Source organism: Symphodus melops, assembly GCF_947650265.1.
Source record: "Symphodus melops genome assembly, chromosome: 1".
In the NCBI taxonomy this organism is placed as follows: Eukaryota; Metazoa; Chordata; class Actinopteri; order Labriformes; family Labridae; genus Symphodus; species Symphodus melops.
In genome coordinates, this window is record NC_136691.1 from 52255749 (window position 1) to 52274231 (window position 18483).

General features: G+C 41.7%; 1 protein-coding gene across 1 annotated transcript in view; it reads right to left on the reverse strand.

The window, feature by feature from the left end:
- Nucleotides 1–5429: 5429 nt before the first annotated feature.
- Nucleotides 5430–18483, reverse strand: part of ccser1 (coiled-coil serine-rich protein 1) — a 119893-nt gene continuing 106839 nt past the window's right edge. The window contains exon 11 of the mRNA XM_079366136.1: nucleotides 5430–10905. Coding sequence (XP_079222262.1) covers nucleotides 10108–10905 — 798 coding nt within the window. The 3' untranslated portion in view covers nucleotides 5430–10107. The remainder of the gene's footprint in view (nucleotides 10906–18483) is intronic.

Sequence of the window (18483 nt, forward strand, 5' to 3'; positions counted from 1 at the left end):
TAATCCTAGGAATCCTATGCCTCATACGCCAGTGTGATTTTGGCTGAGTGTAGCACTCTTTAGATCCTGCAACACTGACGTGCTTCTTTGGGTTTGACATGTGAAACAGCCAAGATTGCTCATGTGGACTGCAATCATTCAGTCCACAATGGACATGTTGAGAGCAAAATGATCCCCCTCACTACTTAATCACATCCCCCAGTACAGAATACAAATCAGCCAAGAGCTTACAGATGGTCTTGTCTTTCTGTCAGCCGCTGATAGAAAAAGACTTTAAAAGCTAACAACGAGCTAAAGTCAACGTGAGGTGACGTTTTCACACTAAATGCAAAATGTACTGTCAACTTAAAACCAACCTTAAAGATGAAATCTCCGTTATATTACAAAGACATTAACCCATTCAAAGAAGACGATTTTAAGGTTACATATTAAGTAATGTTGGCTTACAGTAACTACAGCTTTCAGCTTTTGACATTGAACAAGGCCAAAGAGATGTTATGCTAAGCTAGCCACACTGATGGGAAAGATGTTATTTTTCTTTTAGAAATTCTCACTCTGATCTAAAAGAAGTATTAGCAATGCACCTCTTTCACAGTTTGCCACCTCCTCCGCAGCTCACCTGTAGTCTTAACATCCACGCAATTGCTGCTTATCTGCGTCACCACATGCCAATAAGTCTGCTCCACATTCTCAACCTGACTGTAACATATTCACACTCAAATGCTTCGCAGCTTTTCTGAAGGAAAGAGGGAAAAATCCTCGCACATGAAGCTTTTCAGTTGGCCCTTTTTCTCGTCTAAGTGGCTGTTCAGCACCTGCATCAGCTCGAGCTGCGTCTCCTTTTAGCTCTCTTATTACAGAGAAGCACACGAGACATACAAGAAGTGTGCACACACAGTGTGTGTGTGTGTGTGTGTGTGTGTGTGTGTGTGTGTGTGTAGCTGCTGTAACTTCAGGCAAGACAGAGAGTAGCGAGTGTGTACCAAAGTGACTGGCTACATGCTGTGCTGAGAGCCTGTGTCTGCCTTTGCTGCAAAATGAGCAGTGTAACAGCCTTTTGGCCACGCAATACAATAATAAGGTTTGTTTTGGACAGTTAGAGGGGACAACAAGAGTGATTTGTTCAGAGCGAGAGAGAGAGAGAGAGAGAGAGAGAGAGAGAGACAATGACCATGACATGAAAAGATAGGCAAGCAAGAGAGAGACAGATGGGGGACACAGCTAAATGGATCCAACACATTCATGCTCATTTTGACAAATGGCAGAGTGACATAGATATGACTGTGACACACACACACACTCTCTCTCTCTCTCTAATGCAGACCATGAGACTGGAGGCATCAATGATCAAGTGTCGCAGTGACAAAATGGTTTCAAGCCAAACCTAAGTTCAGCCAGAACTGTAAAGCAGCAGATGCAAGTGGCAAGTAATCGAGAGCAGTTTGAGACACACCCACTATTACACACACGCACACGCACACGCACACACACACACACACACACACACACACACACACACACGCACAAACACACACACACCTCCTCTTCACCTCTTCACTCCAGGCTCGCAGACATGAGGGAAGCGTGCCTGTCACAGCACACTAAGTCAACAGCTCGCAGTGACAATCTGACTGAGTGGTCTGGCAGCGCTTCAGAGACTCCTACTGATTTGTACGTTTTTATGAGAAAACAACGAGGCCTGACTAGTTCAACTCTCATGAAGCTTGAGCTCCCTCGACCTCCCTGAACCCCTGTGTCTTACAACAGATGAAAAGAGTTACTCAGACTTTGTATAGTAGACTCTATAGTGTTAATAGAATTTGTCAGCAGTTCTACAGCACAGGCAGTCGTACAAATCAGATGAAATCAGGCAGTCTTGACACATAATGAGCAATTATGGGTTTGAAATAGAAGACATAAGGTGTGAACACATGTAAAATGAGGCTAATGGGGTCCTAAGGATGTAATTATTCTCAATGCTTTAGACTACTGATTAGCAGTTGTGCTGCATGGCTAATTGAGGCCATTTAGTTCCATACTGTCAAGGGTTGTTATCAAGCACACAAACACTGACACACGCACTTATTGTGTTATCTGCTGTATTGTTTGGACAGCTAACATCAGTCACAAAAAAATGTCCAATATACACATAATCAGCTGCTCCATGGTAGAGAGAGTGGAGAACATCAAGTTCCTCAGAGTGCAGACGTGAGATAACCTTGACCCCCTCGAAAATGAGATGATTTATCTCGTACATTTATTTCCTGGCACCGACAGGCTGGATAAACCAGCCCACCAGAGACTGCACTACCTGAGGAACCTGAAACAAGCTTCACTCCACTTCAACATCCTCCAGACTTTCCCGGTTGACTAAGTTTACATATTAGATCTCCACTACTATGTACTCAAACTACAAAATCACTGAGAAGAAATCCTTGCAGGGGGTCAGAGAAGATCTTAGTTTCCTCTGTTAGATAAAGCTGCTGCCTGAAAACAGGCTCTGAACATTGCAACGGACCCACTAAATCCCCTACATTCACATCTCATGTGATATTGTTCATGTTGTTTATATATGTCACATCATCTTATTAGGCACTGTGTGGGGCTGATTTCAGAATCCCTGGGGAAACACTTTCTCATTCTGCCTTATACAACCTGGTGCATTGCAAAATTACAATCACGTTTCATTTGATTTGCCGTGAATTTAATGTTCACTAAAAAAATAATAACGAAATTAACTGTAAAGAAGGCATGTTAGAGCCCAACTTCCCCAAAGTTAAAAAAAAAAGTAACAAAACCAAAAATATAATAACTGATTAATAATTTAACAAGATGCTGAGCCCCTAAACAAAGTTACTTGTCGCTACATTTTAAGTCAGTTATTATTAAATATGAGCAAGAGCTTTCTCTTTTCACTGTTCCTTTAAAAGCATAGAAGTAATAGGGTTTTTTTTTTTTTTTAAATCAGTAATTTAATATTAATTGTTAAAATAATATCAGTTAAATCTCTACTGTTCAGTAAACTCGACTTTAAATGATTATTTTGTGACTTATTATTAACCACCAGACAAGTGAAGAAAGCTCCATGTTCAACATGCAGGCTAACCCTCAGCAGCACAGGCAGCCAGCAGACATGTTGAAGGCTCATTAGATAAACACCACAGGTGTCATTCATTAACCTTCAGAATCGATAGCCTGTGACTGTTTCCTGTCTGCGGCTTTCAGTAGCATAAACGAGACAGCTCCAATAAAACACGTAATAGCTCAAATTATTAGTCACGGGAGTAGTTTGTAAAGCAAGAAGAGGACTTTAAGTGATGGAGCCTGTTCATGGCGTTGTCTTTGAGAGCTACACTGACTTTAGGCGAAGTTTGTGTTCACACAGGACACACACTTAGAGCTGAATAAAAGCGCAATTCAGAGATATTATGTGTTTTTCTCTACCTACCTTTATCCTCGAAAGGCAACACAATGTCTATGTTCACGATGGTGGCCAAGTGTCAATCTATCTGCGCTCCAAAATTCGTTCTCTTGAAGTATTTAGCAGAAAACATGTCCACTTATGACGTCCTTCATCCCGACAGACTTTTCTGAATTTAGCCAGGTGTCCCACTATCTACTGTCCAATTTTAGTTCGCTTCTTTGCCAGCTGCAGCTTTAACTTCTCTTTTCTACCAGTTAACAGGTCAAGTTCTATAGCAACAGTTACTGACTCAATTGTAGCCTATAATCCGTCTCTGATCGCGAAGCCTACTAACTAAAAAAACTACAAAACCTGAGGATAGCGGTCTAAAGTTTCTTAACCAATCAGATACTGTTGCTTCATTGAAATCACCTTTCTAGATTTAAATAAGGTCTCGGGACTCCTAGAGGCCAGGTGGAAGATTGCAACCAACTGGTCATCCACCCAACCCCCACCAAGGGTGCTCAACAGCTCTCCATTTGAATCTGCATATTGTGTGTATTGTTTTTGTGTTCTTTTAACCTTTTTTTCAGAAATTAGCTTCTAAAAATTCTAAAACTCTAAGATTTAAAAAAATTAAGAAATAAAGCTTCAAAAACTAACAAATCAAATGTTTAGGGGTTTTTTTCGACGTATGTTTTGCCTGACAATGCAAATATCTAATAATCTAACATAACATAATTGCAAAAAGCAGAAAATCTTCACAGGTCAAAACTGACTTACATCAATATTGAATAATTGATCTTAAATGAGTAAATATACAAGTCCATAATTTTAGCTCTCAGTATAATTTTAACATGAATGTAAATTTCACAGCCTACTCTGATGTCACAAAAATTGTTAAATGTGCACAAATGCCAACTATGAGGTTCTAATGTTGCTTGAAGAAATATACATTATATATATAAAAAAGAAACTGCAAACGTTCTCATTTCTGGAGCAGCTGTGGTTCAGAGGTAAAGTTGGTTGTCTCTAAACCGTAAGTAAGTCTGTCTGATGCGTCCTTGGGCAGGACACTTACCCCAAGTTGCCCCTGGTGCTTCAGCGGGATGAATTGGAGTTATTACTGATGGACATTTTAGACGGAAACCTCTGCCATCAGTGTGTGAATGGATGTAAATGGGTAGGTGTCACCTGCAGTGTAAAGGTGCTTGAAGTAGTCAGAAGCAGTACAAGTCCATTCACTGAGAATCTGCATCTGTGTTCTTGTTTATGATCTCTTCAGACTTTACACCTCTCTTAATCAGTTGTTTGTTTACATATGTGCTGACCTTCAAGCAGATCAGTTACAGAAGGCTAATATCAAAGAGCCAGTCTTTTAATCTACTGTGTGTGATGTGTGTGTGTGCGTGTGTGATGTGTGTTAGCCAGTCAGTCATAACATCTCCAACACTAATTGAGTGAGTCCAGAAATGAGGAGTGTGCACAGGTCCTCCCTAAGGGGTAAACATTCAACGTCTGCATCCCACTCACACACGCATGCAAACAGGCTCATTCTAACGTAATTGATTTTCTAAACACTTTCTTACTTTATGGTCACTGCCAAATGAAAACTTGCTCAAATGGGTTGGAGGCTAATGTTAAATGAGGTAAAATTACCTCTGTCTGCACCCGCTAATGTTTTTAAGTCCACTTCAATTTTACGACGGGGAAAAGTTTCTCTGAATCTTTGAGCGTGATGGCCCCTAAGATTATTTTATTCATGACTTTGTTGTACGTTCCACTTTCACTCTTTGATTTTATTCATGCTTTTCTTCAGAGATTTGTACAGTGAGATCAACCCAGCCTGAGAGACGGAGCCGAGGCCCCATAGATTCACTGCTTTATTACACAGCCCTTTTTATTCTGTTGGCAGAATCCATCTTTCATTCTCGCTGCTTCAATGCGTCCCAGTTATTTTTTAAAGACGCACCTTAGTTTATAATGAAAAGGCTTTTAGGGGAGGAAAATCAAATACCAAATCATGAACACTCAAAGTTTTCCTCCGTTTTATTTGTATTAAATATCAACAATAAGGAGACGTTGGACAAAAAGATATTTGATCAAACACTTCTCATAAGAACAAAGAACAGTGAGTGTGATAACAAAATAAAAACTATCTTGGACACAAACTGAAGACAAACACTTTGGGTAAACACACACTGCAAGGTTTTTGAGACAAGATAAGCCCATCAAACAATTCTTGTCAAACAGACATGTTTTCAAAAGTGATGAAAAGGACCAAGGCAGCAGAAAAACAACTGTATTGAGTCCGTTTGTTTAGTTTGTTTGTTTCCCCTCACATTCTGGTGTAAAATGAATTTATGGACTCGCTTGACAAAAGCTCACAGTGCGAGTCTACCCAAAAGTTTGACATACTTAAGATACAAACTTTGTACTGATGTGAACAAAGAGCAGCTTTAACAGATCATCATCATCCATCGTCCACTTTTCAGACACAGTTAGGCAAAAGATTGCAAAGTAACGTCTTTCAAAGTCATTTCAAGCATAAATATTCAAAAGTGCAAAGGCTGGATTTCAAGGTGTGTGGGGGGGAAGGGGGGGGGCAAGTGATTGGCCTTCACATGTGAGAATCAGAAAGTTCATTTTATGGGAACTATTGCCTGAAACGCTTTGGTAACAGCTCAGATCTCTGACTGCATTTGCCAAAATCTTCACCTCTGCTGTGGTGTTTGAATCTGCCGTGTGCCAACAGACAACGTACACAAACCCTTGACTTGATGGTCATTTACAAGAGAACAAAGTAGTCGCGTTCATAGACAAACATCCCCAGTAATGATTAGTTATTTACATTTGTACAGTTCCATTTCATCATTACACCAGTTCATAAAGAAACAAATTATTAAAAATAAGCACATTAAAAAGACAGGAGAGTATATCTGCGATACATTAGAATTCAAACAATAACATCATGGTTATTATCATGATGACTACTACCTCTATTTGTTAGTGCCATGAGGCTTCGAAGAAACGGTTTCTGTGGCAATAAATAAAAATAAGGCAGAGACGACTGATCAATTCGAAACAAATGCTATGAAGTATCTTCAAATGAGCCGTATGCTTCTTAGTGAAGTGAGGTTTGAGAGGTGTGAGGCTTCATGATTTCAGACCCTTACTTTCCAGCGATAATATTCAAAATCTGTGTAGAAAAAGATGCCCTGAAGTTTCACATTTGAACTCAGCAGTTTTCCATTTAAAGATATAGCTGACATAACCAAGAGTTTACCTCAAGGTTTCTGTTTTTTTTTCCTCATTTGAACACAGTTGAATTGAGCGCAGCTGTTCGAGACACAAATACAACCAAAGTGTGCAGTGCAAACAGGGTCAAATACTCCCTTTGTGACATTTCACATGCTGTCAACAGCATTATGTTCCATTTATTGTCAAAGGTTGTAACCAGCAGTTCTTAAGCGGTCATCCTTGTTACCTTGCACCTGTAAACAAAGCGAGTGGGGAAGGGTTAGTTCACAATGCAGCTGCCACTCTCAGCCCGGGGCCTCAGGAGCCAAATTACTGCTGGCCCAACTTCCCTACCAGGTACTTAATTGCCTTCACCAGGTGTAAAATTATTTCCCGATTAGGCAGCTGGAATGAAAATCATCAGCGCTACTGATCCCAGGACTGTGAGCCTTAGCAACAGAGCGTGCAATACATGTACTGTGTGAAAAAACAAGCAGAGGGGGAGGGAGAGATCCGAGGGGAGAGGGGCGGAAGATAACAGATTGATAACCAGGAGAGGAACAAAAAGGAGCTCTTGAGTGCATGCAGAGGAGAGGGATGCTGGGAAACAGAGGGAGGGAAATGCATGAGGAGATGCTGAGAGGGAGAAAGGTGAAGATAAGGTAGAGGAAGAAATGAGGACAGAAAGAGGGGATGAAGGGAGAAAAAAAAGGGGGGGGGATAAAAGTGTGAAAGCGGCACCAGTGGGAGCAGAGCTGTGTTTCTTCAGGCTTTTCCTCACCTTTACCAGGTCCCTGCCTCATGAGGCGTACATTACAACACACACCATTTTATACAACTTCCCTGCAGCCAGGTGCCGTTTAGAGACAGACAAGGTCAACAACTTCTCCAGAATCTAACATTACGAGTAGACGCCTGGAGCGGTAAACTTCTGGCCTGTGCTCAGCAGCAGGGTGGGCTCCCCCCTCCTGACTGACGTTATAAGATTTGTTTACTGCTAAATCTGTTGGGGAGGGGGGTAAGCCAGTGTAGTCAATTCAGCAGATCAAATATATTCAATGGTTGTTATGCAGTCTGGTTGTTTGTAGATGAGAAAAAAAAGTGGGTTTTCTCACTTATTATAATGTGACACATTTCCTCACCAAAGTGTGAGTGATGCTGTACGACTCATCCGAGAGTGGCAGTTACTTTGTGTGTGAATCTCATTCAGAAAATGTGCATCCCAATGTCCAAAACTACATAAAATGCTGCCTTCTTGTACAAAACACCATTTTTAGGTGTTTTTGAAAAGCCTACCAACCAGCAAGATCTGAAAATCAAAAGAAGGCTTACAAATAAGAAATGAGTGTCTGCAAATAAAATAAAAAAAAATTAAAATGGATGGTTTATAAAATCAGATTTTTTTCTCATCATTATGGGATCAAGTAAACAATTTGCGCAACATTTCTTCTCTTGCTCGGCTTCGAGAAGCAAACTCTGCTTTCACTCGCTTGCTTGCCGTCGTAAAATTGTTTTTGAAAATGTGGCAGCCAATTGTAATGCCAGTTTTTGAAGCATTTATTTTCTTTTGAAAACAAATAAATGGATATGCATGCTGCAGCTAAAGCAAAGCACCAGTCAGCATCCCTGTTTAATATCCAGCCCTCAATCAGTAAAGAAAGGCGGATGTGTTCTGATTTGTAAGGTAAGTGCTCAGTACTGCTAAAGTTGTTATTTAAGAGTAATTTTGTCTTCATACTGTGAGTGTAATTTATCAAAATGACAGGTGTGACAGTTAGGAATGAAGGACATCAATTCCACCCCGGTACTGTTCTAGTCTAACATCACAGATACAAACTGACTCGTCTACATTTAGTGGAGAATATTGCACCAATGCACTTCTGAAAACAATGTTCCAGTATAAAACACACATTGATCCATTATTTATGTAAGCAGAAGGTTTGATATGTGTTCATGGCATGGTTGATTCCCTTCTTGAAACGCTAAGGTGAGAGCTGAAAATCAAACATTATTAAAAGACTTTAAAAGTCACCTCCACCCAACAGTATATTTCTTTGCAGTACAAAATGGTCACCTGTATTTTCCTTCATATTTTAAACGCATGCAGTAAAAGTTTACCCTAAAGTCCCCATGAAATAAAAAAACACATTTTCCATGTTTTAATCCAGCACTCCCTGTGTTAACTGTTCATTTATATTCCAAATACATATTCAAATGAATCATTATCTGAGTATTGTCCCGTCCTGTAAAACGTTTAACACGTTTGTTGACTCATCCTGCACTCAGGAGGAGTTACTGAATTTTCGACCAATTAAAAAGCTTTGTCAAGCTAATGCTCCAATCAAATTCAATCCAACGTAATGTACCGTTTTCTATAATGCACATCAACACCTGCTCAGGTCGGAACAACCACTCAGAAACTCGGAAAACAATTACTGTAGATGCCTGACTTCCCGACCTGACGTCACCTGTTAGAACATGTTGACATTAACCAATATGTTTGGTTAATGTCAACATGTGTTTTAAATAATACTGATATTGCACATCAAGGTATGGCTGAAATGTAACTTCTAACAGTTACATTACACAGATAATCTTCGTAGCATCAACGCTGTTTTTTGCCGACGTCGCATCATTCAGACCCTGGTGAAGTGAAACCCTGTGAACACACTGAAGTTGGAGGAACGACTTCTCAACTTGGAAACTTGGACCAGCCGAGCAGCACATGAATGCAGCGTCATCCAGTGCAGTTAGACACTCTATAAGTTCTGTTTCATGGGGACTTTAAATGTTTCTGATCTGGATTCATATTAATGTAAAGAGGAATGATCTCATGTCTGTTTGGCAATGTGACAGTATATTCTGATGAGCATTAATGATAAGACATTGTTCCTAAAGCAGCACACGGTTTAAACTGGTAATGAGAAAATAAATAACAAATAACCACCTCTTAGAATGCAAGAACAAATACACAACTCCTTCTCTTAACTCAGATTCAACGCTCTACTATTCGTGCAGATTGTGAGGCAGAGATGTCACAGATGATGTCTCTGTGTGAGTGTGTGCATCAGTGTGTGTGTGTGCGAGGGTTGTGAGTCTGTGTGCATTTTGTGCGTCTGTGGGCGTAAGCACATCTAAACTGTCAGCATGACACAACGTGGGAGTTCTGATAGACGGGTGAGTGCCTTTTTCATACTCACAGCCTGATATGTGTCTCTGTGTGTGTGCATGTGTGTGTGACCCCGCATATGAGTGTCTAAGCGAGCAAGTCTGTGAACTAAATCTCAAGGAAAGGGGCGGAGTGGATTGTGGAGAGAAGAAAATGTGATTTTAAGCACGTGCAGGTGATGGAAATCTGACAGTGATAGGTGAGAAAAGTAAAATGAAGAAGCAGCAGGGTTTTTTTTTTTAAGTCAAACATTTTGTCACTTAAGTCAGTATGGCTGCTCACTGTTTATGCCCCCTCAACTGTCTCTCTGTGTCAGAGCCTGCAGCTCAGCAGTGTGTAGGGAATGCTGGAGGAAGACATTTTTACGACTGTAGCTGTGAAGAGACAGGGGGCCTCGGGGTGGTTGTCCTAAACGGCCTGTAAATGTGGAGGATGAGGAGGATGCAGAGGAGGCGGAGGAAGGGGTCGGCGGTGGAGGAGAGGATTGGGCTTGGGACGAGATGCTCGCAGAGGGGCTCCCTCTGCTTGCAAGACTGAGCAGGCTTGAAGAGGAGCTGGCCCCCACTGCACGAGGAATATGGCTGGGAGGTTGGTGCTCTCCTCCTCCTCCTCCTCCTCCTCTCCTCAGCCCACCTGAGAGGCTCACTCCACCTCCTCCTCCTGTAGTTAAGGACTCAGAAGAAGAAGACACCCGCTCTGGCTGCCTAGACGACAGAGATGGAATTGAGGAGTGATTAGCAGCTGCTGAACCGGCACCTGGGCATTGATTTGGATTGAGGCCCGGATGGTGTGGGGGTTGAAGCTGGATGGGAGGAGCAGGTGAGGCTGACACAGAGGAGGTGGCAGAGGACAGGTTGGAGGAGCCTGGAGCTGTGGACTGTGCCAACACCCCCAGACAGCGCAGACGCTCTTCCCTGGCAGTGAGTCGTTCAGAAGCAGGAGGCCGGCCGTGCAGACTCGGATGGTAATGGGGGTGGATCTGGTTAGAGGGGTCCCCTCCGAGTGCTGCCCCCGCTCCCCGCGCTGCTCTTCGGTCCCTTTGAGCCAGACAGCTGCTGCTGCCGAGTCCTGACAACCGGCCTGGATGACTGGTCTACGTGACAAACAGAGAGGAAAAGACGTACATCAGAACCTTGAACGCACCTGTCGTTGTTAAGAACTAATCACTGAACCTGTCACACGTTCAAAAAAAAAGAAAAGAGCAAGAAACAGACAGAGAGGATGAGAGGGAAAGCGCTGTTGTGCGTTCAGTATAGATTGTTAGCTGGGTGACATTTGGAGAACGATCTCTCCAGCAGCTTGTTCTGATTGTTTCTAAACCAACCGGAACTCTGCTCACTAAAGAACAGTCACACACACACACGGACAAATATAGACACACACACACACACACGGTAACACAGAAGCAGGACATGATAACATGTGCATACTTTATATGGAAACATTCACTCAGGTTATGCACAAATCCCCAGTCCCCAAAGCAGTGGGATTTCACTCGCTACCATACAGGCACATGCACACACACACACACTGCACATGCACACACACACACAGCACACAATAGGGAAGATGGCACACAAAGCTAGATGGCAGAAACGGGAACCACCTGTTCTCTTTCACACTCCACTGCACCCCCTTATGCAACATATCTCATCACTGCTCTCGCTCTCCCCTCCTTCTAACACACACACACACACACACACACACACACACACACACACACACACACACACACACACACACACACACACACACACACACACACACACACACACACACACACACACACACACACACACACACACACACACACACACACACACACACACACACACACACACACACAAATCCAAAAACACAACGGGACCAATGTTCACCAGAATAACAGAATCTCATCCGACACTGAACCTCATGGGAGAGTTAGTTCAGCCGATATTTGCAGACATGGCTGTGTGTTCTCCAGTGGGTTGTGTATTTATGTATGTGCATGTATCAATGTGACTATATGTGCGCACATACTGTATGTGACATATGGTACGTGTTCATTTTCCCGTTTGTACACACATGACCGTGGATGCCTTTCAAAGCATTTAATGCAAATTAACATTAAAAGTAATGAAATTACTGTGCCCAAGCTGTCAACAGGCGTTTGGCGTGAGAGGTAGAAATTCAATTAGCCACCACACAGCTAACTGAATGAGTACAGTGTTACAGTGGCAACGCTAATTCCCTGAAATGCTTTCTATTTAGGAGCTAATACTGTCAACCTGAAATCAAATTATATAAGGAGATGGAGAGAGAGAAAATGGGGAGATCACACAGAAAGTTTAATCAAACGCGGTGCTGATTAGACAAAGAGATGCTGCCAAAGTGTCACAAACACTTAAAGATAAAACTAAACACTGACATGAGGAGTTTGTTGTTTTGTTCTTAAGGGCTCTTGAGGATCCTTCACTAAAACTCTCAGCAGCCTGAACTTCTTTTTCTATCTTAACCTTAAATACTTATCTATCACTGTCCTAATTACTGCAGCACACCTGAAAGGGCGATGGCTCTTCATACCCAGACATGTTCTCAGAGTGCACTGAACTGGTCATGATGTACAACATTTCATGTCTAGCACTGGGTTGCAGCAGTTACTGTGTGTACCTACCGCCCAGTGTGTGTGCTCCTCTGGGTTTTGATCAGCTGGATTTTAAAACACAAATCAGCTTAAATTGTACTTCACTTTAGGTCAGTAAAATGAGTCAACCCTTTAATGAGGAGCTGCACATTATATTTCATTTATTAAGATTACATTTAATAAAGTGCCCCTGTTCTTAAAAAAAAGTGCAATTATGTTATGTGGTAGAGAAATTCCATCTGTGCTCGTGGAAGTGTCTCGTCCCCGAACACCACCAAACTTCTCTAAATTTACAGCGAGGTTTTATTTTGGGCTTTTTTATTATTTTTTTTGTAAAGGGATTCTATGAAGACTTAGCTTTGGCTGTGCCGGGCTCTTATTTAGTCTGAGACAGCGGGGAGGACAGGCTGAGGTAAATAAGATCAGGAACACAAATCTGAACAGGTGGTAAAGTCAGCTCTGTTTCTAACCTGTGTGATCTGCATGTTTGTATGTAACTCAAATTGTTCTCCATCCACAATACAAAGTTTTTTCTACCCGTAGAGCCCTGCCTGAAGAACAAGAGACACAGTGACTGACATGCTTATTTAAATTGGCTTTAAAAAAAATATCTACAGCCAAACAATCTGCACTTAAACAGCTCGTCTCTGTGTGTTCTTATGCCCAACTGTACAACACAAGAGCACTCAGCCAAACATCAAACAGTGTGTCATTGTCTATACAGCTTACTTAAAGAGCCCGGGGAGTGTGTCTCTGCTTTCTAATGGGTTCTAATGGCTGGATAAACACTACAAGACTTCTCACAGCTTCCTTGATCTAATTAAGAGGAGTGAGAATTTCCCATCCAGCCAAATTTTCTACATAGGGCCACAGTGTAAAATACATCAGGGAATTACCACAGTGAGTATCCAATGTGGTCATGGAGTCTTATGTGGGACGGCTTAATTAGGGCTAAATCGCTAATCTTACAAAAAAAAAAGTCTGTGGTGTTTTTACACCCTTAGACATTTGAGAAAACAACAGAAGGTAAGGAGAGAACAGTAAGACCCAAATTGGCAGACGACTCGGAAAGTAATAATTACCAGGCACGATACAAAGAGTTTATTATAGAGACATATGCTCCGTATCAAAAAAACATGCCTGATCCAAGTTTGAAAAAAAAAAAAAAAATGTAAAAACTGTGTTAAGAACAGCGAATCAAATGCAACTAAAAACTGGGGCGACATATGTGTGAGTGCATGAGAAGGGCAGACAGACGAGAGAAAAAGGGAAAAAAGAAAAAAAGGTCAAGGCTGATGAAAGACATGGGGTACAAATGTGGAGACAAAAAGGTGAGAAGAGAGGAGAAAAAGAGAGAGAGAGTGGCGAGAAGTGGTGATTAAAAACAGAGATGAAGAAGAACGAGAACAGCAGGACAGACAGAAGAGAACAGGACTGATTTACAAACTAAGGTGTCCTTTCTCAAGTACACGCTCTGCGGCAAGCGGGCTGGAACGGCCTGTGTGTGAGCAAACACTCTGGAGACACACACACATGCACAGTCCTATAAATACACCGCACACACACGTAGACAGAGTTAAATCAGAGTGATTTAAGGGCAGCCCTCTTGCAGCCTCAGTTTTTATTGGGCAGTGAAGAAGACAGCAATGTGGTAATGGCCAAGTTTGCATAAAAGAGCTCCTTAAAGCACTTAAACACCCTATACAATATTTGCTACATCGTCTGTCTTTGAATTTCAATACTGAAATAAGAAGAGACGAGTCTGGAGATTTATTTCCCCAACTTTAGTTCCCATAGAAACAAAGCTAAACTATATGGAATATAAAACATATAGTAGCTTGGAAGAGAAAAAGCCCAATGTAATCAAAGTGTTTGCACTGTATCTGCCATCAATCACAGCATCCCTGCACCCACACACCCAATTTTAATGAAGGACATTGGGCTGTAAAGCATCGGACCCCAAAACTTTCCAACTTTTTTCACATTGAGAACAGAGAGCTAAAAGTTTTTTAAATGGGAATTCTTGATATTTCTTTACACCTACATGCTCTGCAAACAAAGTATTGCTGTGGTTCTCTGAAGGTGTGAAGCGCTGGGGTGTTCAGTACAGATACAATAACAGTGCAGTACACCCACACAGATGGTACTCTAAATCCTATTTAGACTATAATCAAATACATTTTCCTCCAGTGATGTGTGAGCCCAAACCATCCCACCTCATCCTGTCTTCCTTTATCTCAGCAGACAGTCTCATTTATATCTGTTTGGATATTTAGGCCCAGTGTGACGGAAAGGTAAAGTAGGCCTGGTGCACATTTCATCTTGCCTCTTTGACGACAATGATGGTGTTTTTGTGTTTGGACTAACGAGACAAACAAACCCTCTTTTTGAGTATTGAGTAAGCACAGCACATAAAGATAAGAAACCATTAGACAACACGATGTCAACATTCAAAAATCTCACTGTGGCCTAACTTTCGTTTCCGTAGCTCTTCCCCTGAAAGCATCATTGCATATTCCCAGACAAAGTTTGTGCTGCAAAGTCTCCCACGTCAACTAAAGGACTCTGCCAGATAAATCTACAACAAACAATCAAACAAGGGGTAAAACTGCAGCCTGAGCCTGGTTCCTCAAGGCCATAGCATACCTTTACTTTGAACTTGATGGTTTTCATCAATACTCACAACCCACATAGGATGTGAATCCCTTAAGCAGCCCGTAGCAGCTCCCTTGCGTTCCCATCCATCTCTTCAACTTGACTTTGTTGTAGTTTTCCATCTCCTCGCTTATTCTTTGCATCTCCAGACTATTCCCCAATACGGCCAACATCGTTTCTATTTGCAGTCTCACGATGTGGCTCAGCTATCCGTCTGATGTTTTATGCAGAACTGAACCTGCGTTATATAATTCAGGAAGCATATTCTAATTCAGGAAATGCAATGCAGGACTATAGTTAATCTGCTTCAGATCGGGAGGCTAACTCCCCCAAAATACAAGAGGGGACAAAGAGGAGCAAGTAAGTAGCAGTAAATTTGCAAGAAAGCACTGCAAAACATCTCAAATCAAGCATGTGTATTCATTTAATTTCAGTTCAAAAATATCTTGTTACACTTAATGTGATCCAGCAGAAAGCCAAACTACTAAAAATTCTGCTTTGTTTCCGTACTTTTTAAAACTGATTTTAAAAACTGATTTTAGGGGCCTTGATGTTCTTTGTTTCCTCTTGACTTTTATTGAATCTGCTGTATCAGCGTAATTTCCTGCAAAGGATTGATAAAGTATTTTTTTTTTCTTTTACTATCTCTCAAAGGCTCTCCTCACTCCCAACATACCTCCTTCTTTCAATTCTCACCTTCTCCACCACTTTGTCCTTCCTTTTGTCCCTTCTTCACTTTTTTTCGTGGTTATGTAACATGGTGCATAAGTATGCCAGCGACAGGCAGGCAGGGCTGAGAAGAGCATGACAGCTAGAGGATTGATGGTGCGCTACTGCGGTCTGGAGACCACAGAGGTAGAGAAAAGAAGGGGGGGGGGGGGGGGGGGGTGTTTTGTTTTCTGTTATTTCTTTTTTTTTTATGTTGACAGATTGGGTGGGGTCGGGCTTTCTGTGATGAAGGTTGGAGAGGACCAAAAATAAGCTTACGTTGCTCCAGCTGTCAATCAAGCCAACACTGCAGCAAACTGCCAAGCAGCTGGCTTTATGTCCCACTGTGGACCTTCCTGCTGTAGGCCCACACTGAGAGGCAGGACACTAATGTGATGCACTCAGCAGTTAATCGGCTCACAGTGCCACCAATCTTCAACGGTGTCACTGTACTTGTGCAAAATCATCTACATTAGGGTGATGTTCTATTAAGTAACAGCAGTCAGGCACAGTAACCTGCTGCAACCTGCGAGTGTCAAACATGGATGTGTGAGTCTGTAACTTGATAAATATTTAGGCCAACAATATCTCAGACAGGGTGTCCGCTGAATATCAACGAAGCCGTAGGCCTGGATATGATTACGATGTCTGAGACTGAGTCATCGCTTGCATTTTTCACTAAGAATACATTTAGGGGAATAACAGACTTATTTACTGCAAAAGCCTCTGGTAAGAAATGCAAATCTTATAACAACACATTCAGCACATAAACTATCACATGCTCTCACACGTGTCCAAATACTCCTGTGAATACTTGAGGGGTGCATTAACCTTTGCTGCCTGCTTGATGCCTCTGTGATAGCCCATATCTCCAGAGAGCTTTGTTCTCATAAGACATTGATGTGTTTGTGCACACACACAAAACAATTATTTTGTGTTAGTTGTCTGATGGAAACATTCAGATTCAGATCACCACAGCAAAGCCCTATTCTCAGCTCGGCACCTGGGGAGAGCAGGTGTGAAAAAGATGCAAAATAGTCCACAAAGTCTGTTGATGACTTCTAAGGACTTTTTATGGAGTCCCTCAACAATGTTTCTTTAGAGAGAAATGCTTGCTAGCATAAGCAGAGTAGTAAGACTGATACTTTTACTTAGGTGGGCAATAACAACCTTGTGGTGTTCCACAAGGTTCCATAATAGGTCCTATATAATTCATTGAAAGTGTATTCAACATCATTCCTTCCTCATCTCGGTCTTGGAGACAAGGTCACCTTAAAATAAAGCATATCAGTAGCTTCGAAGATTTAAAACTGTCCCTGTAACAATATATGCACGTCTTATTGCTGAATGCTGCAAATGCATTAACTGATGTCATATTCGATTGTGACAGTTTGGGGTATTTGCTTTTTGTAAAACTTGTTTCGCTGCTGTCTTTGCCAGAGCTCCTTTGTCAAATTGATGTTGTCTATAAATGGGTATATTGCATGTAAGATAAAGTAAAAAATAAATGACTAAATTAGCCCCTATTTACTGGAGTTATTCAAAACTAAAAAGGAGAGCTTAAAAATCCACAAGTGAACTATTAGACGTCTTTGTTATCCCTGTTCTTGATGTTCTAAATCTGCTGCTGGTACTTTTTGTGTCTTGCATACTCCCAACTGATTGACAGCTTATAACATGTTGCTTCGCAGCATCAAGAGAACTGAAAGAAGTGGGAGCATCTTGGACTAAGGTGTCCACTGTGATCGCAGCCTAAGACTGGAGCTGCTGAATTTGGATTTGATCAGGGATTTAAAGTCGGTGCTTGTGATTGAGGTTGTTGAGAAGTGTACAGCCCTGGGGCTTTAAATTCTTTCCAGAGAGAAAAAAGCGAGCTGCAAAGTATCGAGGCCAGTGCCATGCTGCGACCAGGAGGCCTAATGAGGTTTCTTGAGCAGCTCTGATGGGCATGGATGCTGAGAGTCTGGCATTGCTCATCAACCATCATCCCCAACAGGTCTTTCCGTGCACACACTAAGCATGTGTGTGAAGATGTTGGTGTGTCTGTGTGCATGTGTGGAAAGAAACTCATCCACCACCAGTCTGTGCCAACATGCTTGGGGAACATTACCCAAAACCAAAAGCAAAATAAGTGGCATGTAAAGGCAGTGAGGGACAGCAGGCACATATTGCAAAGAAATAAGAGAAATGAAGGGAGAAGAGGAGCGAATAAGACAAAGAAGCAAGATGAGGTAAATGTGATAGAAAGCCTTGGAAAGAAAGAGACAAAAAAACATAACAAGGAGAAAGTCACGGGTCATAAAAATACAAGGAAAGGATGAGACAAGTAATTATGAGATAAAACAACAAAGAAAGAGAGGACAGGTGGAGAGAACAGCAAAAGGGCAAGAAGCCAGATGGATGAGGGGAACAAAAGGGGACAAAGTAAAAGTAGAAGGTGACAACACAACCCAAAGTTAAAAAAGATCAAAGAAAGAGATAATAAGCGAGAGTCGAGGAAAAATAAAGTAAAGCTGAGAGACAGGATGTAGAGAAAGAAAGAGAAGACGCTCGAGCTAATTTAATGGTAAACCAAGTGGTTTATAAGGACAGTAACTATTCTGGAGCTCCCTTACTTGTCAGGAAAATCCATTTCAAGAGTCGACAAGAAAGTTGACAATAAAGAACAGGTTTAATTGTCAATGG